The 27,852-nt window shown below is 36.4% G+C and overlaps 1 protein-coding gene across 11 annotated transcripts in view; it reads right to left on the bottom strand.

Moving 5' to 3' along the window:
• Positions 1 to 27,852, bottom strand: part of ADK (adenosine kinase) — a 634,537-nt gene that overhangs the window by 135,204 nt on the left and 471,481 nt on the right. For all 11 annotated transcript variants that reach the window (XM_072628114.1, XM_072628109.1, XM_072628112.1 and 8 more), the window contains one exon: positions 13,865 to 14,035. In XM_072628114.1, coding sequence (XP_072484215.1) covers positions 13,865 to 14,035 — 171 coding nt within the window. The remainder of the gene's footprint in view (positions 1 to 13,864; positions 14,036 to 27,852) is intronic.

Below are 27,852 nucleotides of genomic sequence, written 5' to 3' on the forward strand. Positions count from 1 at the left end.
GAGAATAATATTTGGACAACCTATCTCATAATGCTGTGGGTACAATTTTTTGTTAACTCTAAATGACCGTGTGTGCGTATGTGTTTATTACTGTTTGTCCCCTAGAGAGGCAGAATGGCATAACATATAGAAAGCTGATCATGATGCTAGAAGATTGGGGTTCGGGTCTCACCTCTGACACACATTGGCTGTGTGACCCAGCACAAGCCAATGAACCACTCATTGCTCTGGGCAGCTCTCAAAGGCTCTAAGTTGTAGAAAAGGTACAGATCTGAACTGGGACAAAGTGATTCCTCACCTGGAAGTTCCTCACAGTAATGAAATCACAGTTCTAGTCCCTGCCCTTTTTTTTTTTTTACCTCCACTTTAGAGCTAAATCATCCCATTTATGCCAATATACAACAGTAATAACAACATCCTTGGTTACCTTGTTCAACATACTTTTGCCTAATATAGTCCTGTCCCATAGCAAAACACTCAGTCAAACCCCTCTCGCCTGCTATTCAAACCTTCTAGGAATCATATCCTTTCTATTGGAAAGTCTATTCACAAGTTGAGTTTAATTACAGTAACAACCAACCCATTCACTGTGGATCACATAAAATCCATAACTTCAAACCCAAAGTAAATATTTATAAAAAATATGAAGTCTCTCTCTCTCTCTTTCACACACATACACACACACACACACACACACACACACAGACATCATACATTACTTCAGTGTACCAATTGCTAGAGGGAAGGTCTGTAACTTAGGTCATTATGAAAAAGAGTAGGTATCTTCCAGTCTCCCCTGCTCCCATGAATTTTTTATTTGTAGCAAAAGGTACAATTCATATAGATGTTATTGAGATGTTTTTCTGCAGCTGCCTGTAATGTCCAAAGCTCTAATTTTATGAGGAGAAATGAAGGTTGGGATTCAGCCTGCAGAATCTCAGTCACATGCTTAACCATGGCTTACCTGTGTTCTAGGGTTGTTGAGCAAAAGAAAGAATGATGTCAAAATTTCACTGCCAATACAAAATACATTTGAGGGGAAAAGGGTATAAAAAAAGTAAGAAAACTCAGTTTAGATTCAAGTTTAAAATGAAAAAGAAGTCAATTTTGGATTCAATTTTATTTTCAGTGAACCATAAGGACATGTAGGGGATGAACAATATAATTTACCTGCAATGACTCAAAGTCACTAGGTAAAGAAAAAAGAATGTCTCTTTACTAAGAAAGAGATTAGTTTAAATGGCAGGAGTCAGAGGTCACACTTTTAGTCACTTAATTCCTAATTTATTAAAATCACACAACATTTTATATTTAAGGGTATTGCATTTGAACCTGGTAACAGTAACAATATTCCTGCAGTGTTTAAAAGTTTGCAAAGCATTAATTTAAATATATATTCTTCTCTGAATAGCAATTTGTAAAAACAAAACAAAAAGGTAACCCCCACCCCCAATAATCAGATGTTTAATTCCATGAGAGAAGGCATACACAGTATCCTAGGACCCTGGCATTGAAAGGGATATGATCTTTTAAGTCTCTTTTACAGAATTCCTAACAAGTGGCCACCAGTCTCTTCACTGACCTTTGGATGACTCATAACTTTAAATCTTTAGAGACTAACTATTCTACAATTTGTAGCCATATAATACTATTGGAAGAATATTGCTGTTTAAAGTATAGGATCATTAAAATCACTGCATAATTTCCCAAAGGCAATTCAGCAACTCTCTGTCCTGTTCAATAGGGGGTCAATTTCACTTTTCACGGACATTGTTTGTCTAACATAAATGTCCTGATGGACCAACTTCAAGTGTTTTCCATCTCACTTGCATGTCAATGTCTAGACAATGGACATTCTTCATCCACTTGTTCTTTCAAATATAAATAGTCAGGATAAATTCTTCTGGGAAATCTCATTTAGTAGGGGCTGTAGTGTTCTGGGGTTTAATATTGGAGAATAATGATGAGAGTAGTTAGACTAGATCAACTATATATACCTAAAGGAGGTCTGTGCTGGAAATGACAGGTTTTTTTAGGCTATCTAGGCACATACTGTGGTACAGGAGAAATGCTACTGAATAAGAAGTCAGCAGACATGGATTCAAATTCTCTTCATGACACTTATTATGTGTAACTGTGTGTGTGTGTGTGTGTGTGTGTGTGTGTGTAAATCACATCACATCTCTGAGTTTCAGTTTTCTCATCTGCAAAAAGATGGGGTAGATCTATTTGCCTTTCAGGTATTTTCATTTCTAAATCCTAAGGTGTCTTATTGCTCTAAAATGTAGAGTGACAAGGGAATGCACCAAGGCCATATCTGATGAGGGCTTAAGAAGGGAGCAAGTACATTTCCACAAATGTCAGTCAATGGGAAATCATATCTTTAAGATCACACAACTAACTAAAAGATATAGAGAAACAGGATCCCATGTGTTTATAATGTTTGTTGACTACAAATGATGAAGCTTCCAGGAAAATATAAATTCCTTAAGGTAAGAGTGACTTTTTGCTTTGCCTTCCTATCCCTAGCGCCTGGAATCGTATATAGTACCTTGGGTAAGGTACTATTAATAAATTCCTGTTGGTTAAGAACATTGGTTTTCTTTGCTATCAGTCACAGTGACAATACTCAAATTCCAAGGTGAACGAACAAGCCTAGCGTTAACCAGTTATGTGGGGGCTGAAAAAAAGTTTCTCCTTTATTACTGTAGGTAAAAAAAAGAGGAAGAAAAGAGACTCTTGGGAATGATAGAACCTTTAGCTAGCAAATACAGCATTCCATTGAATTAAATCTGACCAATGGTAAACCATAAATAAAAGGCTCATGAGAATTCAATGTTCATTCAAATTAGTTTGAGTCAATAACATACTGTTTCACAGTCTCTAGCACTTTCTTCTCAAAAGCAGAATGGAGGCAAACGTGTTCAAGTGGAAAGAGATCTCAGGATTGGGAGTTGGGAAACCTCAAGTTCTGGATCCAGGCTCTGCCACTAACTAGTTTCATAAAGTAAATGAATGAATCAATGAATGAGGAGACCTTCCCCCGCCCCCAAACTCTCCCCCTACCCCTAACCAATTTTGGGAGACTGAATTTACTTTGTTTTGGCATTTTCTGCAGTTCAGCTATCCTGATTGGTATGTGGGTGAGTGAAAACTCAGATTACTCACTGTATATCTAGCTGGGCTCAAGCCTTTTCTTCCAAACATGGGAGATACTTTGTTGAAAAAGGGCCTCTAATCAATCAATAAATATTTATTATGTAAACATTTATTACCATGTATGCTAAGTGCTGTGGATACATAATACATTATAATATATAATTATATCTGTTTTAGTTAATTTCCTGGAAACTAAGGCCCACACAGTGTGGGCATTTTGAAATTTGCCCTGCCCTACTCTTACCTTTCCCTTCCCACTGCCCCTTAACAACTTCTACAATAATCCAACTCAGATCTCCCATTGATACTGGAAAACATGGAACCCTCAAATGCTCTGTGGCAGTTTTATGCCATAACTCCCTTTCCTTTATTACATCTTGTATTTCCCTACTGGAATGTGAACTCCTTCAGGGGAAGGAAGGTCTCATTTTGTATTTTTCTTTCAAATGCCAAGCAAGATACCTGGCAAGTATCAGACATTTAATTGTCTTCTGATTAATCTGAAAAGAGCATTAAAATAACAGCAAAGAAATACTGCTTCAGATTGTGATTTTTGTCACTTATTATCTAAATGAACTTGGGCAAATCATGTAATCTTTTTTCCCTCAGTTTCCCATCTATAAAATGGGGAGGAGTGGTTGATCTCTAAAGTTCTAAATACTATGGCTTCATCTTGTTGCTGCAGAATTATGTCTCCCAGTAAGACACACGCCTATAAGGAACACCCTTAAAGAGCCAACAAGTGCAGATGCTCAGGGGATGATTCTTCAAACAGCATGTGGGCACTGTACTTCTCCCTCTTTGGTGCCTGGTACATTCTTAAAACATCCCTGCTCCTGGAGCACACAGAGAAGCTCAGGAAAGCAGCGATGATCATTGTCAATCAGTCAATCAACAAACATTTGTTAAGCACCTACTATGTGTCAGGGATACAAAGAAAGGCAAATGTGCAGCCTCAGGCTTCAAGAAGTTCATATTCAAATGGGAGAGACAACATGCAAACAACTAAATATGTGTTGGTGGAGCAGCAATTGTAATTATATTGTTCAACAACATTTTAAAATCAAGCACTACATTTTTTATTTCCAAGGTGAACTTGACACTTCTAAATTATTTTAATGAGTGGTAAATTTAAAAATACTGAGTGAGCTAAATGTTAACAAATACTTTTCCATTCATAATATACTAGTCAAGCAGTAAAACCTTTAGTTATGAATTTGTAATGTAGCAGCTGATATAACAGATAAGATTATGGGAAGCAATGATTCACATCCCAAAATGTTATAGGGTAAAACCTGATCAATTCCAGAGCAATTCAAATAGTTTCCAACAACAGGGTGCTCTTCCATGATGGAAGCTAGGCTTGGTAATGATTTAAAGAATTTCATCCTCAGAAAGCCATTGCAACTTACAAAAGAGAAAAAAGAGGGAGAAAGGGGGAGAAAGACAGAGGTGGTGAAAAGGAGACAAATTAGAAGAGGAAAAAGACACTCATAGCATGAAGCTAAAATAGCCTTCAGCTATTTCTGAATCCTTCCTACAACACATCTTTGCAACATGCCACTGACATTAAAAATGTCCCTTGTGCTACAGTGAAACTCATTTTTTCATTCAAGTACAATTTATCAGATAGTCAGGCCCTGAGGAGGAAGCTAATTTCATGAGCTTAGCAGCAATATTGTGATGCCATAGCTGCATTATAATTAAAATTTCAATATCCTTTTCTGAAAATATGTCGAGATTTTGAGAGAAGGCATAAGTTGTTGTTTTTACATTAGCAGGTACCCCTTCCCTGAAATTACTTTGAAATCTGTTCTCTACTGTCTCCCCTTCCCAAAAACTTGGTGATTGATCTTATAAGATCCTTAAATCTAGTCTCTGGGCAAACTTCTTACTTACGGAAGAGGTTTCAAAAAAGGCCTTCAAACAGACTCAGAAGGAGACAACATTGTCCTCTGAGTCTAATGTTCTCCCCCACTCCCCTTTCTTAAAGACAATTTGTGACACTGTGACCAAAGAAAAAAAGGAAAGACCATCTTTTTCTCTCTTGAAGTAGCAGAATATAGATATCCGTGCCAACCTAGTGTCACTGTGCATACTGGAGATTATCTACAATGATTTGTTAGGCACAAAGCAGACACTAAGAAAAGATGTGATTTAAACCAAGTACACATTATCCAGTGGTTCCAAAAGAGCATGGGCTACTAAAGGTTTACATGTCGTTGAAGGAGGGAAAAGCCCCCAAACATATACACATTAATACATCACACAACCCAAAACTATTCCTAATAAGCAGGAATAAAATTATCTCCAATTGCGAGAGAAGGATCTGTGGGCTTAATGGTGAGTAGTAAGCACTGTCTTCAGTGGTGTCTATCCCTCCCCATCCTTGCCTTGTCATTCTATGTGACTTCTATTCAGGTCTGCCTATACGTACAGCACAAGGCATTCACTCCATGTGCTGAGTGTCCCACTTGTTCCACAATATCTCTTTGATTAGATTTTCATTCTGATTCCCCACACAATTTTTTAGTAGAAATATACTTTAGTCCACTTCTGCCCACCAAATGTCCCTCCCTACAGCAAGGAACTAAAATTTTAAATCCTCAGAGACTATGGCATTCTACGTTTTGTGGCTATATAGCATCACTATTTAAGTACTAAATACATAGGAATAAAATGCATTATTAATAAGTAAAAAGGCATGCACAAAGAAGCAAATAAGGATTATCTCTATTTGGATATGTCTACAGGTAATACCCACTATATTCTCATACACCTTAACTTACAGATTGGTTTCTATACATTTTTATGTCAAAAATAAAAGCGGTTAATATTTGATAGGATACGAGTTGAAATTGTGAACCACTTCTGACATAATATAGTATCAAAGATTATTTGAAGAATCATTCATGACTGAGCTGTAAGAAAATTATTTATACATGATTTTTTCTCTACTCAGTTTTACGCTAAAAGATGTCAGGAAAATATATCTATAAATACCAGTGAAAATGAGTGCACTGATAAAGGTCAGCCAATCAGCAATTAAGCAAAAGAGAGACTACCAGCCACTGTGATTAAAAGTTAGTCATTGTTCTTAAATGAGAAGTTTTTGTCTTCTCATTGAAGAGACTGAAAAAGGAGCTATCAGTAAGAAGAAAAAACTTATCCTTTCTTTTTTCCTTCCTTTTTTTCTTATTACAAGAGAGACTTAAATGAAGACTTTCAGGCCACTTTGTGAAAACTAGGGAAGCGTATTTTGTAGAATGTTATTTAATACTCTGTAAAATCTGAAGCAGACTCTAGCACCTTGGGATGACTGTTAGGTACAATAAAAATGATATAAGATTGTTTTGTATTTGCAGACAGAGACACCCATTCATTAAAGCTCAAGATACATGATGGCAGAGCCATTATTAAAGCCATTGTTGCTGCGTTTTCAAATCTGTCAAGTAACCTCCTTTCTTTTTAGCTCATGCTGCTACACAAATGGCATCAGTGTCCTAGTAAGGTTGGTGTTGTACTGAACGTAACTGCAGAAGCCAGTTCACAGGGTCCTAATTAATTTCTTCATAAACTATACATTAAAGAAAAGTGAAAGCATCACTCAAGGATATAGTTGTTTCAGTATCCTTGAACAGTACTGCTGATGCTCTTATATACTGGGTCCTTTTTTGAGGTTAAAAAGGCTTGTAATGGGTTTTCTGCAAGAAAATTTCCCATATTAAATGAATGGGAATGCTGCCAGAATAAGGACAGATGAACTAGGGCCACACATCGTCTTTACAACATGGATTAATTTGTGAAATTCATTGTACTGTAAGAAGAGAGCTTCCACACAACCTATCACTCTTCGTTTACTTGGAACACTTAAAGTTAATTCCTCTTTCCAATTTCGACCGTATTTTATTAGTCAAACTATTTAAAAGTGCATTGTAAGGTGAACTTTCACAGAGGAATTAAGCACTAACTCGTGACAAAGCAGTTATTATCATGAGATAATTGACCTTATTTGAGACTTAAGCATCCTGAGGAAAAGTTGAGTGTACTTAATCCAGGCAGGTTAATTATCTAGTGATTACAGTGCTTTGAAAGGTATTACTGCTAAGAACCATTTACAAAATGAGACTCCTGAAAAAACTTCTTAATTTAATAAAAATTAAAAGCAAGGAAAATAATCAAGTTCTCTAGTCATGTATTACTGGGTAATGACTGCATAGCTGTGTTATCTTCTTGGCACCAATGGAAATATAATTCCCCATAGGTGTGATAAATGTCTTCAAGGAAATTTATTATATGGGCATTCAGTTAAGGAAGTAAGTGGGTGACTTGTGGCTAAGTAAATTTGGGCTGTGAATTACAAAGATGTAAGACACAAATCAAAAACCTATGACTGTTTTTCGTCATCTTTGTACCTTGCCCAAGGATGATGACAACTAAAGCTTAATCCAGAATAAGGAATCATTAATACAGAGGCTGACTGTGACTATCACTCTTTAGTTCAATTCAACAGACATCAATTAAGCACCTACTATGGATATGATTTCCCACATGTTTTTCTTACATGATAATTTATGGACTGGGTCATATTACAGGGCTTGGATTTTTTTGGTGAAACAGAATTAAACAATAAATTAATATGTCACAAATGTTCAAATTTGATAGAGCATTAATGAACGGATTTCAATATCTATTTTTCCTACTTCAGTTCTGATTCAGAGTATTACCAACAAAAAGTCTCTCTGTGCTCTGAGTTCCCTAGGAAAGACAGTTTTTCTACCTTTGACCACCTAGAGAGATCACAAGGGATGCTGGCAAAAAAAAGTGAGATGGGGGTGGATGTCGTGTGAATGTCTTCCAAGTGCAGGAGAGGACAAAACAATGCAAAAGAACAACCTAACTAGTGACTATGAGAAAATAATGAATATGCAATCTGTTCACAGACAATACTGTGCAGCAGTGATTTTCCAGGCCTTGGGTTTTCTGAGTAAATGATTACTTAGCATGATGAACTTTCAATGTTGGAAATAATTTCAGGTCACGTTATACAGATGAGGAGGCAGGTTTAAATACAGGTATGCACATAAAATTACACAATTAATTAGTGGCAGATTAGAATCCATGTCACCTAAGTTCTTTGCACAATATCATGTTTACTTCCCACCTCTGTAAACCTGTAATTTAAATTTAATTATTTTATTAAAAAGATCCTTCATGGAAATCAACAGGAGAAAGCTCTGAATTTCTGATAATACTAAAAATAGGCACATCTCTATTTTAACAATTTTGGGGGGGTACTTTAAAAAAAGCTCAATACATACTTACCCCCCTGCGGATCCTGAAAACAAAGCAAAATGAAAACTGATTTGCAAGGATATAAAATAAAAATGAAGAGTTATACAGAATCGTTCAGTCAGTCAACAAATACTTTATAGGTGCTTGTAATATGCCAGAAACTGTGCTAAGCTCTAGGGATGCAAAGAAAGGCAAAAACCACAGCTACCCTCAAGGAATCCACAATGTAATATAGGAGCCAGTACAACATAACTCTATACAACATGTATTCCATGTTAATGTCAATGTGCCAGATGCTGGGTATAGGAAGGCCTAGATAAGGCCTGCTGTTAAGCAGTTGACAATCTATTGGAAGATGCCCCTGAAGTGGGAAAGACCGGACCAGGTTTTGGGCAGGAGATAGGATTTGAGCTCATTCAAAAGGTGTGGAGAGCCCTGCATGCATGAAGGATGGTCAGTGCAGAAACCTGATAGAGTATGGGGGGTGAAGAAGGGCAAGAAGCCCAGGGAAGCTGGACAATGTGGCATGTGGGGACGGGGGTGACTTGTGAGATGGCAAACATGGGAAGGGCTTTACATAAAAAAGAAGCTTCTATTCCATTCTGAGTACAGGGTGACAGAATAGAGCTGCACTGTGACAGTTAAATGGATGGGAATGGGGAGAGACTTAAGGCAGGCAGAGCCACCAGAAGCTACTATAATAGTCCAGAAGTGATGGGGGCCTATTTCGTATGCAAGATACTGTGAAAGGGGGAGGGATCAGATCTGACAACACACTGGGTATAGGAGGTGAATGGGAGCTAGGAGTGAGGGGAACACTGAGGATGCAAGGCTAGGGGACTAGGAGGATGGTGGTAGTTTCAATAATAATAGAGAAGTTAGAAAGAGAATTAGACAACTTAAGTAAGATAAACTGGGTTGGGTCTTTACTACTACCAGATTCCGAGGTACTAGTCTGAAACATCTCTGTTATCAGTTGAACTGATAGGCAAAGCGCAGTGATACTTCTTTATCATTTGTACTAATTAGCAATATCAGTATGTCCTACCACCACTTCTCCCAGGCTGGTGGGATTTTGTAGCATTCCTTAAGATATAAGCTCATAATGCCCAATATCTCTCATTCTAAGACTAGCAGAAAAAAAAAATGTCTAGAATATACATTAAAATATGACCACTTGTATTTATTGTTCTGGAGGAGTGAAGCTAGAATCAGGTATGAGGGAAAGGTAGAGCAATGTAGGGAAGTGAAATATCAAGTTTTGTAATAACTCAAATCTTTGAATAATTATGCTACTTAATCCAACACAATGGGGCTTTTAAGGCTGCATCTAAGACAATGCTAAAAGAAAAATACCGACCCCCCCCTTCTTTTTTTTTTTTTTTTTACAAACATCAACTTTATAAAAGACATATCACAGGGAAGATAAAAATTTAAGAATCATAGCATTTTAAATCTAAGAGGAACCTTAGAGATCAGATAAGACCAAATGCTTCACTTTAAAGGTAGCTGGGGCTCAGTGGGGCAAACTGGTTGCCTCCTGGTCATAGGCAGGTCCCAACATAGACCTGTGCTCTTTCTAGCATGCCACCGCTCATCTAAATATGAACTCTAAAACACACAAAATACATACTTCCCACTTATTATTTGAAATAATATAGAAGATCCAGTTTGAGTAAAGTCACTGTAAAAAGAAATTCAGTTTTATTACTTTCACATATAGTATTCAAGCTCAGGTGCAAATATATACTAATAAACAAAATGAGGAAATTTAATGAGAATTCAAAACAGGCCAACATCTCATAAACTCTCCAGAGTCTCACATGGAGGCCTCATCAAGACATGGAGGAGGATCATGTACTCTTTTGTTTTTTTTAAATTTTAGACTTAAATATACAACACAGAAAAGAAAAAGAAACATTATAAACTTAAATATTGAAACAAATTCAAAATAAGAAAAAAAAAAGCAGAACATAAGAAAGGATTCAAAATACATAGCAATGAATTTCCATTTCAAGAAAGCCTACATAACAAATACTATGCATTGTGTTGAGAGCTGTCCATCTTTTGTTTGCTTCCTTGTAAGTTTTCTTGTCCTCTATGCTGCCTGCTTTTTACTGTGTTATTTTTCCTACCTTCTTCTCCCCCTTCCCTCTGCCGGAAGGACATGGTTAAGCATGGATATATTTATATATTCCTACATACACATACATATCTACACATACATACATATATAGACATAAACTTTCCTTAACAAATTCTGCTCCTGCTGTTTCCTATCCCTCTGGATTCTTCTGCTTTACTTCTACCCACTACCTTGCCCTCCTGTTACTTAACTGAACCCCCTCCAAGCATCCTTCCCTTATATTCCCATTTCCATTAATCATTATTTCTTTGATGGCATGGTCTTCTTTGGCAACTGAGAATGAACACACATTTATATAAGATTACTCTTTTTATCTGTTCCTACATGGTTTTACTTTTTAAAATCACATCCTACTCAGGTCTACCCCAATCTTTCTTACAAACTACCCAACTACTAACAACAATCTTAGACATATGTTTTATATTTTACAACCATAAAAAAGTAAATAGACTATCCTTATTGAGTCCCTTGTAATTAGTCGTAGGTATGTACCTTGTATTTCTCTTGGCTCTTTCTTGTCAAATATTTTATTAAGTTCAAGTTTTTTTTTTTAAACAAAGTCCCAAAAGTCTGACGATTCATTAAATGTCCATTTTGTTTTCATTCAGAATTACAGTCAGTGTTGATGGGTATGATATATTTGTTCAGAACCCCAGCTCTTTTGCTCTTTGATATATAGTGTTCCAAGACCTATGTTTTTTTACCGTCATCTCTTCTAGGTCTCACGTGATTCTAATTGTGGCACCACCACTTTAAATTGTTTTTTTCTTGTTGCCTGTAACATTTGATCCTTGAGCTGGGGGTTTTGGAATTTGACTATATAATATTCTTGTGGGTTTTCCTCCTAGGATCTCTTTAAGGTGGTGATCAGTGGATTTTTTCTGTTTCTACTTCTCTCTCTTGTTCTAATGCTGCAGGACAATTTTCTCTAATTATTTCTTGTATTATTGTATCAAGATTCATTTTATGATCAGGTAGTCTGATTATTCTTATGCTTTCTATTCTTCTCCAAATCAGTTGTTTTTCTTATGAGATGTTTCACATTCTCTTCTACTTTTTTTTAATCTCTTATAACTTCACTGGCTTCCCCTTGCCTAATTCTGACTTTCAAGGAGTTGCTTTCTTCCTTAAGATTCTGTATCTCCTTTTCTAAATGGTTGACTTTCTTTTCATAATCTTGTTTTTCTCAGATTGTTTTTTTATTTTTTATTTTTTCCTCAATCTCTCTCATTTGATTTTTAAAGTCTTTTATAAGTTCTTCTATGAATTCTTCTGGGTCAGGTGACCATTTGACATTACTCTTTGGGGTAGAAGAGGATTTCTTTGCTTCAGTAACCTCCTCTGAAGATGAACCCTGGTCTTCTCTATTCCCACAGCAATTCTCTATGGTTGGATTCGTTCTCCTTTGCCTGTGCTTTTTTTTTTTTTTTCATTTGTAGTAGCTTTTGTTATCACCTCTAGCTAGTCCTAGGGTATGGGGGAATGTTACCTCTGGCCTCAGTTTCTCCTTCAGTTCTCCCCTCTGGCCTGGAACAGAAACCAAGAACTCCATCCTCCTGTACATACCCACAGCCAGTGGCATTTCCACCCCCTTGCTGTGTGTGTTGGTTTCTTCTCAATCCTGTCACATTCCTTGTCAGCAGAGGTTCCCTTGATCTTCCCTGGCTCTGATACCTAACAATCCTCACTGCTCTGGAGGTAAAGGTTCCTGTGGCAGGGGCTGAGGCAACCTCCCAACCTAGCTAACATCAAGGTTTGCCACTTGTTGTTTAAGTCATCCTAGCTTGGAGGCATTTGCTCTTCACAGGGACCAAACCTCATCCTGGGATTTTTATTCAAATCTTCTGTGATTGTTCTAGGGGAATCCCAGTTCTGCCTCTACTCTTATTTATTTTTATCCTTCTACATACCCTGAGGGGCTATTTTATCTCTTTTGTGGGGGAAAATCTTGAGAGCTTGGATTTTTCTAACCTACTCCACCACCTTCCCACAATTCTCCCTCAGGACCATGAGCTCTTAAAGGTTCTGTTTCAAAGATACAAGCTGTTAAGTTCTCCTAGTGCTAGATTAATTTACAAACATACAAAAAACCAAAATGGCTAGACTTAAGAAGTTGGAAAACCTCATATTAAAAAGCAGCAAACAAATAAACACCCAACATATCTTAGCCTGGAGGTAGATGATTTCAACTGCTAGTGTAGTTCAGCAGAAAAGATTTGGAGCTGAAGAACATGGGTTTGAATCCTGACTTAGACATTTACTACTTGTTTTACCTTGGACAAGTCACAATGTCCCTGGGCATCCATCTCTTCATCCACAATATAGTGGGGTTGGATTAGCTTCTATATCTAAATATACAAACCTATGATTCCACTGGCCCTTACCCACGAGGAATTTCACGAAAATTCACAATAAACAGTCAAATCTTTTCAGTTTTTCCTTTAGTGACATTTCATCTTCTTCTCTCCACTTAGACCTCTAACCTATTTCAGGCCCTAATCACTTCCTACCTGAAGTCTTGGAATAGTCTTCTACCGGTCTTCCTGCTCTCTAGTCCATTTTTCATAGAGCTGGCACTACTAAAATATGGGTCTGAACTCCTCAGAACCCTTTTCAAAAAGCTGTGCCATGTTCCCAGCTAGGTTTCCAGCCTCACAGTACTGTCCTTTGAACACTCTCTCTACTGGTCAGACTGGCCTGTCAGATGTTCCCTGTACCTGGGTTTTCATTGCCTTCAACTGCGTGCCTTTGCACAAGCCAGTCCCCCATGTCTAAAATGTCGTTTTCTCTTCACCTTCAACTCATAGGATGTCTGTTTGCCTTCTAAGCAGAGGTCAAGGATCACTCTCTGCATGAGGTTTTTCCTGTTCCCTTATAGTTGCTTGTTCTCTCCCTATTGAAATTACCTTGTATAAACTTAAAAAAAAAAGGTTGCTTTCTTTTTGGCATTCTGAATTGAACAAGTACCAAATAAAATGGGCATTTACACACACACACACACACACACACACACACACACACACACACACACACACACACACACACACCCACTCCCCTGCAGATAAAGAAGGCCTTCTTCAGCATTAAAAAATGTTGAAAATTTTGAAATATCGACTAAATTAAGGTGAATTTATCACAGCACACCTAAGACTATAATTACATTTTTTTGTACGGAGTTGGCCTTTATAAACACACCAATAATTTTGAAGGACAACTTAAAAAAAATAAACCAACAGACTTATAAAAAAAAAAAAGATAACTTACGGTTTCGTTTCCAAATAGGATGTCAACATAAGGCATAACTTTCATCAATGGTTCCTTGAAGAACTGACTAATAAATGGTGCAGAAAGATTCAAAGTGAAGATCTTATTGCTTTCTGAAGCTTGACGAGCTATTTTTAATATAGATTCTGGTGAAACAGTAAGAAAAAAGCCCTGTAGATTAAAAAAAAGTAGGGAAACAATTAGAAACCACAGTTTGAAAAATGCCACTTGCAATGAATGAATGGGCCATTAGACTCACAGCCTATGCAAAACACAAAAACATTTTAAAATTACACTGCAATGTCAGTTACAGGGAAATCAAAGCTGGTAATAGATTCCAATACTTATTTACTGTTCAGGCAAAATCTTTCCATGATCAAGGTTCACAATGTAAAACATTTCTTCTTTACTATATTGCTTAAAATGTGGTTGGGATCTGAAGCGGATGGTTGAAATACAAGAAAAATAAAAATTTTGTAATGTTCAATTTAAAGTAGGAATTACCTACAAATTTTGAAATGAGAAAGATAATAAGTATAAGTCATAGTGCCAACCATCTGGGTCAACCAACTTGATACAGCTTTTCACACTGTTTTATGGGTCAGTAACTAGGAAACTAGAGATGGGAGACCCTCCTTCTTAATTAAAGGTCCTCTGGCAAATATTTTGAGAGGCAATATGGTACAAGGGATACTGTGCTAACCATACTGGCTATGTGACTGGAGGCAAGTCATTAACCTCTCAGTACCCCAGGAAACATACTAAATAAAAGCGAAGAACAGATCTGCACTGGTAGAGGGAGTTTCCTCACTGGGAAGTCCCTAAAGAAATGAAATCACAGGTGTGCTCTAACTTTCTTGAAAAAAATATTATACAACAATGAACTCTAAGAAACACTAAAACAGTGAATATTATTTGATATAAACAGCATTCTGTGTCACAATATAGCCTTGAATCCAAATAGGTAGTGGAGAAGCCACAGGTACAAAAACAGCCAAACACATTTATTAAATACCTACTTTGCAGAGAGCACAGAAGTATGCAATGGTAAATATTCAATCTAAAAAGCATTTATTAAGTGGCTTGTTCCCAATCCTCCTGAAGTTTAATAGTGAAGTTACACATGTTAGCAACTAGTTTCAGGAGATAATATTACATAAGCGATCTGTTAACATAATGCTTTGTGTGATGTGATTAAGGAAAGCTCTGGATGTGTTTGGGTTGGCACACATGATGAGTGGATCAGATCAGCAGAGCTGAAACAAGAGAAAATGACAAATGCAGAAGAGTCTATGAGTAAATACATACACTAACGCACTGTTGGTGGAGCTGTGACCAGGTCTAAACATTCTGGAAAGAACTCAGAACAATACCCAAAAAGTTACTAAACTTTGACCCAGAGATACCACAACTAGGACTAGACTCCAAAGAAAACAAAGAATGAATAAAAAGACCCACAAGTTCACAAATATTTCTAGCAGCTCTTTTTGGTGGCAAGGAACTGGAAACTAATGGGATGCTCATCAACTGGGGAATGGTTGAACAAATTATGGTATATGAATGTGATGGAATATTTTTGTGCTATCAGAAATTATAAAGGGAAACCAGGGAAGACTTGTATGAACTGACGCAGAATAAATGAGAACTTGGAGATCAACGTATTGAAAAATAACATTTGAAACACAGACAACATTTAGAGACTTAAGAACTCTGATCAATACAATGACCAATTATGATTCCAGAGGATGAATGATGAGATGCTACTCATCGCCCCAGACAGAAAAAGACGGACTCAGGGTATAGGGCTGAGACATTTTTTTGGATGAGGTCAACATAGGAATTATGTTTTATTTCACTATGAGTATTTATTACTAGGGTTTTGCTTTTCTTTCTTTTTTCAATAGGAAGGTAGGTAAAAGAAAGGTAGATTTTTGTTAATTGAAAAAAATTCTTTAAAGTAAGTTATAACTGAGAATTATATAGGGAAAGAATGGTAGGGAGAGCATTCTAGACAAATGGAAGGGCCTAAATTGTTGTTATGTTTGTCCATTTTTTGAAGAGGACCATGACATCAGGGAAAGGATGACATAACTTGCACTTGACTTTGTTTTGAGTGAGGGAGAACTGTGCAAAGGTCACCAGCCTCCCTTTCTCTTCTTTAGCCATCTGGATACAGGGACCAGATATTCAGCAGGATGATTGGAGATGGCCCAGGATACAATAGGAGACCCTGGCCTTTTAGGTTCAGGCCTTTTCAGGTAGTCACTCAATTTGAGTGAGGTAATACCCATTCAGTGAATAGGCCTCTTTAAGAAGTGAGTCAAGGGATGATCGCTTTAATTAGAAAAAAAAGAAAAAAAAAATCAAGTTAGGAGGGGATGACCCCAAAGTTCAAAAGAGAACAAGTTACTGCTGACATTCACTCTACGCCAGGAGGGTCAAAAATACAGCCTTTAAATGGAGCTTGGGCAAGGACCTATTGTGGTCCAATCCATGAACTTCAGAGGAAGGAAGGAAAGAATGAAGGCAGACAGGCAGGCAGGAAGGAAGGAAGGAAAGAACCTAGGCAATAAACCCCAAGTTAACTGGGCAGCTTCTGATCATCAAAATTTACCTTCCTTTGGAGAGGAGAAGGAAAAGGAGAGAGTGAGCAGAGTTACCCATTTGGCTGAGTTCCCATTCAGGCAGCTCAAATAGAGGCAAAGAGGCAGGGGGGCTCAGAATGTATTTGGGAGAAGAAAATGTAGTTGGTTTGGCTGGAGCACGGAGGACATGGTTAACAGTTACATCACATAAAGTTGGAAAAGGAGGCTGGTGCCAAACTATGGCCAACCTTCCATATCATGCAGAAGAGTATTAGTGTTGCCTGGTAAACACATGAGAGCCCTTGAAGAGATATAAACAAAGTAATGGCATAACCATAACTGAAAGCAGAATGAAGGATAAATGAGAGGAGGGAGTAGGGGGGGCAGGGAAGTCAAGGCAGGGAAAATTTATGAGGAGCCGGATGGGTACAAAGTAGGGTCTTGTGCCAGGATGGTGGAAAAAAGTGGCAAGATAGGAGAAATTTTACAGAGACAGAAATAATAGTCTTAACTGCCTATATATGAAAAGATAATGTAACATAATAGTGCTGCAGATGTGGTCAGGAAAGCCTGGGCTCAAATCCTACCCTTGAAATCGACAGTGGTATGACCATGGGAAGTCATATAATCTCTTTAAGACTCAATTTCCTTACCTGTAAAGTAGGGCAAAAAATCACAGTAATATTTACCCATTCTGGCTGTTGTGGAAGGTTAAGTGAAACTATATATATATATAAAAATTATCTTGCAAACTTTAAAGCACTATATCAATTTAAAATATCATCACTCCTGCCACCATCATTGCTTATAAGAAGGAAAAAGCACCTCCTTCCACTTCTTTACAGAAGTGTCAGACTATGGGTGTAGAACACTGCATATAAAGATAAACCTTCAATATATCTGTTACACTGAACTGTCTTCGCCTCTTTTTTATTCTTTGTTATTAAAGATGATTTTCTGGGAAGGTAAACGCTGGAAAATGTAGGTGATATAAAAACAAAAGATATAAAATTTATTTTTAAAAAAAGGAGAGAAAAGACTATGATAAATTGACGTTTACAGACTGAAAGAGAGGTTGGTTGGCAGTGTGACAAACAGAAACGATAAAGTCAGAAGGAGGAGCGGGCTTAAGAAAAAAAATGATGAGCTAGGTTAGGTACATATTGAATCTGAGGTGCTGGTACAGACATGCAGGTGGAGATGCTCCCCTTCCTGGCAGTTACTGATTTGAGAATGGAGTTCAGAAGAGATGTCAGGACTGCAGATAAGGATGAGGGAGACCACTGAGGTGGTCACTGAAGCCATAGGAGCAAATACAATTCCTAAGGAAGGGGAATTTAAAGAGAAAAGGGACCTGAAGAGATCCTTGAGAAACAACTGATATATTAACAAATTGGAAAGAAAATGAAGAGTTAGGAAAATGGTTGGAGGAGGAACAGTTAAAGAGGTAAGAAGAGAAACCATACAGGGCCGTGTCTCTGAAGCAAGAGGGGTAGGGACAAGTAGGAGAGCTCTAGAAAGGTCAAAGATGATACAATCCCCAAAATAAAGGGGAGAGGGGAGGCAATTAGGCTTGGAAATAAGAAGGTGATTGTAATGCTTGAGAGATTAGGTTTAACAGGGTGATAAAGATAGAAGCAATGTAGTGACCAGTGGTTTCTTCTCTGTTATGATAGTTTATTTCATTTTTTGTAATATATCCAATAAGTTCACAAATCAAATTAAAAGCAATGGGAGGAAGGGGAGTAATTCTTTTAAAATGTCAATAAAATAGTCTATTGATGATCAAAGTACTGAAGTAGTAAGAATGAGATTCACTTTGCTATTGAGAAGCTTTATCTGCCTGCATTATAGGAATTCATTCATATGAAGAGGTCATTTGTGCCAATCCTTTGAAGGATTTAATGTCTCACAAATGCCAAGAAATTGACAATAGATTTTATAATAGAAATAGTCATAAGCTATAATAGCATTAACATTATTTCTAATAATCATTAAGATAAATAGTTCCTTATTACTACTGTATATAAAATTATTTTATCATTACATTCATTATCTATTTAATAATTTATTGAAAATACATTTAGATGTTCTTGAAAGAGTAATGGTCACAGGAACCAAAGTATTTAAAAAATGTTTTCATCCCCTAGCCCACTAAATACCATGTCACTTGAAAACAACAAGCATACAAGCTGCTTCCTTTGCTATTTTGGTAACTTGTAGAATTAAAGTGAACAGTTTATATAACATCTTGTCTCCATAGTAATATGTACTGGCTTTTAGTGTTTCATCTAATGAGCAGAGTTTAAAGCCTTTTTCTTTTCTTTTCTTTAAAAAAAAAAGTTCCAGCATAAAATAAAAACCTTCCAGAGCTAGCACATTGCCAGCTGTGGATAAACCACAGATAGCTGTGGAGTGGTCTATATAAATAGTAACCTGGTCAAATAATTAGGCTTCTCACCAATTTTAGACTGAAAACTTGATCTGTGCTAAAATCCATCTGATTGTAATTTAAGGTGCAGAACATTATTCCCCTGGAGAGTAACACTGGCCCACTTCCAAGATATGTGTCTGTGTGTATTTTTCTTTAAAATGCGCCACAAGGGTATTATGATGCAGATATTATGACATGCATTTTGGTTCTCTGTACTGAAGGCCATGAACTTACAAAAATAACAGGGTTTTAAAAAATGAAGCAAGTTCACAATTTAAATTCATCCCATTTTTGACTTGTCTCTCTCTTTTTTTAAGTAAATACTCAGTATTCAAATATTTTGAGATCTGTGTTATGTTTTATAGGAAAGATTTTAAAAATAGATGCCAACCATATTTTTCTTTGATATATCTAGTCTTCCTAAGCTGTATGTTCCAGACTACAGGAAAACTCAAAATAAAACAATAAATGGCATGCAATATTATTGGAAAAAGAAGTGCCAAGTTTGGGCTAACATATTCTAGTCTTTATGAAGTTAATAAACAAGATGCTATTAGTGGTCTCAACCCTTGGTACTTTAAAAAGAACTTGGTTTAACTGAACATTCTTAGGCAACACAGTCAACAAAGGGGAATAACTTGGCTCTAGAGAAAATCATCCATGTCACTCTTTTGGGTACACTGATGAAAATGAAAGCAAGTCTGATTCCATCAGCTAGATGTAAGTATGGATCACATATAAATATAATTCCAGTTTATCAGTGAAGTGAATCATCACAAAAAGTCACTTCATCAGAGCCCAGCTAAGAGCAAGGAAAAACAAAGTGCATATAGAATACCATTCTCCATGGATTTCCCAGAGCAGTTTCCTAGATCACCCTGTGATGGAATGCCATCATTATAATTCAATAAAAGAAAAAGAAGTTCTTTGTTCCCCAACGGCATCTATCATAGCAATAATAAAGATTTAACTGAGAATTTATTTTACATGTGTTCACTTGCATGCTAATCTAGATCAGTACTGATTATACTTAGATATATTTTCAGATATCCTCTTAACGTGATGTGGGTGGAGATTTGGCCTTCAAGTCAGGAAGACATGGGTTCAATGTTCTGTTGATAATGGCTATGTGTCCATGGGCAAGTAAGTCACAAACTCTCAGGGATCCAGGAAACTTTTTTTTTTTAAATTAATTAATTTTATTTGTTTTTAGTGTTCTACAATAACTACCATATAACTTAGACTATTATTTTCCCCTCCCTCCTCCCTCCATGAGACGGCATACAATTTTGTATAGGTTCTACACGTACATTCCTATTAAATACATTTTCATTATAGTCATGACATGTTGAAGAATTAAAATGAGTGGGAGAAATCATCTAACAAACCAAAACGCAACACACACACACACACACACACACACACACACAGATACTCAGACACACAAAATGATCTGCTACATTCTGAGATCGAATTCCATAGATCTTTCTCTGGATGTGGAAGGCATTTTGCCTTAGAAGACCATTGGGAATTTTTTTTAAGTCCTTGCATTGCAATGAAGTTCCAAGTCTACCAGAAAAAACTGCCGCACACTGTGGTCGTTGCTGTGCACAAAGTTCTGGTTCTGCTCCTTTCACTCAGCATCAGATCATATAAGTCTTTCCAGGCCTCTCTGAAGTCTTCTTGTTCATCATTTCTTATAGCACCATAGTATTCCATTACATTCATATACCATAATTTATTCAGTCATTCTCCAGTGGATGGGCATCCCCTTGATTTCCAGTTTTTGGCCACCACAAAGAGTGCTGCTATAAATATTTTTGTATATGTGGGACCCTTTCCCAATTTTATGACCTCTTGGGGATACAGTTGAAGGTTTTTTTTATTAATTAATTTTATTTATTTTTCAGTGTTCTACAATAACTACCATGTAACTTAGTTTATTATTTTCCCCTTCCTCCCCCCTAGATCCAGGAAACTCTTTCAGACTATCAGGTACAGATATTATAAAGATGACCACCTGGGAAAGAACTGATTACTCTGATTAAGATAATATTCCAAGGCAATTCCAAAGGACCCATGATGAAAACTGCCATACTCCTCTAGAGAAATAACTGATGAGCTTTGAATACAGATTTAAACATACTTTTTTTTAAACTTCCTTTTTTTTGGGGAGGGGGTCTATTTTCTTTTGCAACATGACTAATATGGAAACATATTTTGTATGATTTCACATGCATATCAAACTACTTGTCTTCTCAAGGGGGGAGAGAGAATTTGGAATTCAAAATTTTAAAAAATGGTTAAATTTTTGTACATGTAACTTGGAAATATTTAATGAAAAAAATATATTTTAAAAACTCCTAACAGGTACAGAACAGTTACTAATCTACTGGTAGAAATTTCCTCACCTACAGTATCTTTTATCAATAAAATCATAGGTTCTGACTTATCCTCTCTGTGTCTTCTCCATCAGAAAAGAAAATAGATGTAAAATAGGTGTAAAAATAGATGCTTTAGTGATCACAACTCTTTGCAGTAAGTCTCCTGCTATATGAGCAATTATAGGTAGATAATGGCAATATGACAAATAACATGTGTCTACTAAGCGTAGTCATGTCAAAAGAAGAAAAGAAATCAAACGATCAGGTTTGTTGATAAGGGATGCCCTCTGGTAATGAAAAATATTCTTTCTTACACAGAGTGTAGAACCCTGGTCAGAGAAGTAAGAGGGCAGAAATAGCACCAAATTACTCTATGCTGCTTACTGTGTGGAGATAGAAGACAGAAAGCGACCAGCTGAGTGTGGGATTAGTGATTTTTTAAGAAAAACCACACAAATAACCATTCACAGAAGCAAAGGGAAACATAAAGAAGGCTGTGTCATACCAGGAAAATATTTGGAAAACTGTGAGACAACCCCAGGGCCCCACTCCTCCTCAGGCAGGCATGGATGGGGGCTGAGAGCGCCAGATGCTTGTGCCTCAAGATGTGCCACTATTGTCTGTTCCAAAGAAACTAATTAGCTTGTTTTCCATGCCACAACTAAGGTGCCATAGTAACACTAGCCAGAGACTGGGGTTGAGAGGAGGAATAAATTAGGAAACAAAGGAAGAATAATAAACCCAACCACACATTGCATGTATTCCTCTTAATGTGCTCTAAATGTTGTTTTGTGAAGGGATAACCTGTGGCCCTGCCTTTCACAAGGTAGAAAAAAAACATTTCCTGGTAGGAAAGAGGGAATAAAATCTAGACTAGGTGTAGGCCTATCTGTTTATTAAAAAAAAAAAAAGCTTATTTTTAAAATGATTATGGTAACACACAGAGTTACATACTTAAAACCAAAAAGTATTTGTAATTAGAGTGTTAAGACCACACCAAGAATAGCAAAAGAAGCAGTAGATGGATAGAAGACAAAGTACTCGAGTATTTAAAAAGGGATCCAACTTCTGATTAAAGCAAATACATATTAGGGTAGAAAAAAAATCTACTTCCCTACATCTTCTTACTTATGTAGAATTTACCCTATATAGATTTATTGACCTATATAGAGAAAAAACCTTTTAAGAAGATGTTCTCTAAGCTTTTGAATGTGGCAGCCACATTCACTTCAAACAAAATTTCACAAAATTATAAAGTTGAAAGGCAAATCAGAGGTTATCGAGTCCTACCTGATACCTAAATTCCTGACAAATGGTGACCCAGACATTGCTAGGAGATCTGCTGTGAAGGAGAATCCATGACTTCCTGAGAGGAACTGCTGTGTCCTATCATAAGATAGCTGTAATTGGTCCTAAGAGCAAGTAGATCTATGACGTGGAATCCTAAGTCTATACTTCTCCTTTATGACTACCAAACAATACTCCTAACTCTGGCCTCTGTGGCTAAGCAAAAAAAGAAATCTTATCCTTTTGACAAGTAATAGCCCTTCAGCTATCTGAAGACAAGTACTGCAACTTTCCCTCCATTCTCTGCTTAATCTCCTCTTCTCCAAGCTAAACATTTGCATATCTTATAACTGATTTTCACATGGTATGAACTCAACGCCCTTCAGCACCCTGGCCACCATCCTCTGGAAGAGCTCCAGTTTATAACTGTCTTTCTGAAGTTTTGGCAACCAGGATTGAATATGATAAAGCCATATGTGAACTGATCAGGACAGAATGTGATGATACCATCACCACAGGAGGACACCAGCATTTCTGACTGCCATACTGCACTGCTGACTGATATTGTAGGTCATTTAAAACTCTCAAATCTTTTAAAATGAAAGGCTTTTGAGTTACATCTCTCCAATCTTGCCCACTTAATACTTACAAACTTAGATGTTAGACTTCACATTAGTCCCCATGAAATTCCATCTAATTAGATTAAGCAAAATGTCTTAATCTATCAAGATCCACTTGGAAATGGACTCTGTCATCCAGTCTGCTAACTTCTGTTTTGTGTAGTCTATAAATTAACAAGAATGCTCTCTATACCTTTACCAAGGCTTATATAATAAATATATAAACAGATATATTTTCATATCAATCTTTATTCCAAATCTAACAATATAATGAACAAATTTGCCTATGGAAATGGATATTTTTGATCAACGAAAGTTTTATAATTGTGGACAGCTCTGGACATTAGAACTCACCTTATAAAATGTGTCACAACAATTTTCATTTTTCTCCTATGTTAACTTAAGTCATAATTTCTTGGGTTTGTTTTAGTTCAAAGAATCATAAAAGTTTTTCATATTTTCCATTTTAGAAATAAAGGAATTTTACTTTTAAAGTTTTAAATATTTTTGAAATCGAAGATCTGGATTTCGGAATTATTATTCATATTTTAAAAAATATGGTACCTCAGCACTAAGCTCACTAAAATAGTTAACCAAATTTGGAGATGGTCTTTCATCTTTAATGTGTATGTTCATGGATATTTTTTTCTTCATCAAAACCTTGGTCTAATAACATTTTTGCTTTTGTGTCTCTTCAAACTTCATTATTTGATTCACATATCCAAGAGTATTTGACTAAAACCATTAATAGCAGAAAAAACAGGATCACAAGTTTTGAGAGTTAGGAAAAACCTCAGCAAACATCTGGTCCAACCCATACTGGAAAAGAGTGCCCACTGTCACATACTCAACAAGTTATCCTCCAGTCTCTACTTGAGGGCTTCCAAAAAAGGAGAACCCACCTCTCTCTCAAGGCAGCCCATTTTACTTTCAGACAGTTTTAATTGTTAGGAAGCTTCTTCTGACATCAAGTCTAAATCTGTCTTTCAGTAACTTCTACCCATTGTCCCTGGTTTAATGCCTTAAAGACATGCTATTCTAGATTCATCTTCACTTATTTTACAGTTCTACAGAATTGTCACTTTGGACTGATAGGGCTGGAGAAGACATCTGAGAGTCCCCTGGACAGCAAAATCCAATCAATCAGTCAATACTTAAAGAAATTAAATCAGGCTATTCAATGGAAGGTCAAATACTGAACTGAAGCTTAAGTATTTTGGCCACATAAGGAGAAGACAGAACTCATTGGAAAAGACCCTGATGTTGGATAGTATTGAAGGTGAAAAGAAAAGAGGGAGCTGGGGGGTAGAGGAGGAGATGAAGTGATAGTGTCATAGAAATGGAGAACACGAACTTGGACAGACTTTGAGAGATGGTGGAGGACAGATGGCCTGACGTGCTCTAGTCCAGGGGGTCATAGAGTCGGACATGACTGAATGACTCAACAACAACAATCTGAAGTCCAGCTAAGCTTTGATTGTAGAATGCTAGTTGTTTTCTTCAGATAAAAAGACTCAGATTTCTCCCTGACAGTCTTATGCTTCATGTGATTTGCCGGAAAAAGACCAAGATATTTGTAAACATTGCCTTTATTCATAGGTTCAATATAACCTTGGAATTCAAGTTCAAAGCAGTTAGCCATTATTCTTCTTTAGAGTAGCTAGGTGGCATAGTGGGCATAGAGTCAGGAAGACTTGTCTTCCTGAGTTCAGATCTGGTCTTAGAAACTTACTGGTTGTGTAACTGGTTGCGTGTGGTTGTGTGCAAGTCCCTTATTCCTGTTTCCCTCAGTTTCCTCATCTGTAAAATGAGCTGGAGAAGGAAATGGCAAACCCCTCCAGTATCTTTGCCAAGAAAACTCCAAATGGTGTCATGAACAGTTGGATATGACTGAAAATCATCTGACAACAGCAGTACATATTAAGAATTATAAACTTAATGAGTTCAAATGACATTCTGATATTACTAGAGAAAATTTCCACAAGATAAAATAGTGCATACAACTTGATGTCATCTAATAAGTTGATTACTATGATACTTGTTATGACTGTCTCTTTAACTTGAGACACTCAGTTCAATTCAGGAATGATGGTAATGGGTTCAAAGCTGGGCAGGACCATATTGCTTCCCTGGAATATACATTTGATATAAATTGTTTTTGACATTGTTCTACTGGTGACATATTTTAAATGAAAAAGAGTTTTCCATGTGGACACCAAACGCTTGAGTGTTTCCCTATATTTGAATTTGTTTTATATATCTGAAGAACATGAACAAGTGATGAGTGAGAAACTGAGTCAAAAGGTTTTGTGAGTAATCAATAAAAAAAGTGTCATGTAGGTGGTTCAGTAGACAGTTACACACCTGGAGTCCGGAAGATTTATCCTTCTGAGTTCAAATCTGGCCTCAGACACTTACCAGGTGTGTATCCCTGGGCAAATCATCTAATCCTGTTTGCCGCAGTTTCCTCATCTGTAAAATGAGCTAGAGAAGGATATGGTAAATCACTCTAACATCTCTGCCAAGAAAACCCCAAATGGGGTCAGTAAGAGTTGGACGTGACTGGGAAACAACTGAACAACAACAAAAATGTATATTGCTTTTAGGTGGCTTCTTCAATAATTACTAAATCAATAATGAATTGTTCTTTATATCTTGATACTTTTTAGCACACGTTGTTGCTCCTGGGCAAATATATTGTTTTTTGGTGTATATAAGCTTTTTTGAACAATACAAATTGCAAATGTTTTATATGCACATATGCATATAATTAGTCAATATGTGGAAGGGCAATGACATTCTCATCTTTTAGTATTAAATGTGTGATGGCTTTGGTTAAGAAAGATGGGATCAGCTTTGAATCAAAGGGGAATCTGTCAAAGTATTTTGCTAGTAATTAATGCACTACTGTGAAGCATAAGTAAATAATTATGGATCTTATCTTGACCTGCTGCTGATTTCTCATTTGTAGAGAAGCTAGAATTTCAATCACTAATCTTGACATAACTCTTCTGTGATTTGTTATGTTAATGGTAACACAAGCTTTCTGTTTCATGTTTGTTCTGGGTTACATTTTCATTGTGTTGGATTTCTTTGAACTATCTAGATAATCAGAAATTTTTCATATCCACCTTTGGGAGTTTTCTCTGTCCATTATTTTCCTTATTTCTTTTTTTTAAAGGCAACACAGTATAGTTTTAAATTGATACTGAACTGTTTATTTTCTTCTATGTACCACTTTGCCTCTTTATATAACTATAACCTTCTGACTTCTGCTTTTAACTATTCATTAATGGTATCAAGAATTTCTGACATACTTTCATTTTCTGGGATCCATTCAACAAGTTTCATTGTTTGGTTGCCTTTAATCAAGCAATAAATTGTTCAAATATTGTACTCCAAATAACAGTTAGATAATAATGTACTGTGCCTTCTAACACCAAAAGTTGAAGGAGTGTCACTTGTTTCTCTATCTTCCAAGTTCAACTGATAATCATATAAACAGCCCTAAATAGGGCTGTTATTCAGCCTTATGAATATGTCATCCTGCCTATTTAATTGATTCAAAGGAGGAATTCTTTTTTATTTACTTCAAATTTCTGGCTTGGTAATTTAGTCATATAACCTCAGATTATGCTCATGATTTATAAGTATTAAAAAATTATTCTTCTAGCTTTATGGCATTTTATTAATCTATATTAACCCATAAAATATGGCTTGGCAAAAATTCTTTGGTGAAGTTGAGCATGTAAGTGTTGAGGTGAGAGTTCAAAATAGAATCCAGCCCTACCAACCTCTCGCCTCTCCCAAAATGTAACAAATATAAAACAAAAATAAACATACCAAAGAAAACGGACATAGTCAAAACAAACAAAATCAAAACACCACCTCAAAATAAGAATATCCTAAACTAAAGGAAAAGGTCCACTCAGAGGAATGCTCCAGAAAAAAAATGCTCCAGCATGGTAAATAAATCCTTTGGACTAAGCAAAAGTACAGATAATTCATCTGAAAGAATAACAAATTAACCTTAACAATGGCTGCAAAGGAAATCATGAAGAACCTAATCTAAGTAAGGAAAGAGAAGAAGAAAAAAAAGGAAGAAGGTAAGATGAAGATAAAAACCTCACAAATAAAGGAATTGGACTAATCTTCAATACCACGGCCTCTTTAATTTTGTTGATGACCTTCACTTTATCCCGTAAATACATCGCTTGTACATAGTTGTTTGTTTGCAAGCTGTCTTCCCCACTAGAGTGTGAGCTTCCTGAGAGCTAGGACTGTCTTTTGACTTTCTTTGTATCTGCAGGCCTTAGCACAGTGGGTGAAACATAGTAAGTGTTTAATACATGTTTATTAACTGACTGACTTGGAATTATGTAAGGAGAATTGACATAAAAAATGGGAATTCTTCAATGGGAAATAGAATTGACCTGCTAGAGGACAAAAAACAAACAGAAGGAACAGAATAATCAGCAAAATAAATTAAAAATAATAACATTAAAAAAGGTGGAATTGTAGAATAAAGATTGATGAAGTATTCTAAAACCACCAAATAAGCTTCCCGAAAAAATGTCAAGAAAGAATTTGAATAATATGTTTCAGGAAATATAAGAAAAAATGAGAGTACTTTCTTGATTACTAAAGAATCAAGGCACAGATTACAGACTGGTAGAAT

Source organism: Notamacropus eugenii, chromosome 1 (genome assembly GCF_028372415.1).
Source record: "Notamacropus eugenii isolate mMacEug1 chromosome 1, mMacEug1.pri_v2, whole genome shotgun sequence".
NCBI lineage: Eukaryota > Metazoa > Chordata > Mammalia > Diprotodontia > Macropodidae > Notamacropus > Notamacropus eugenii.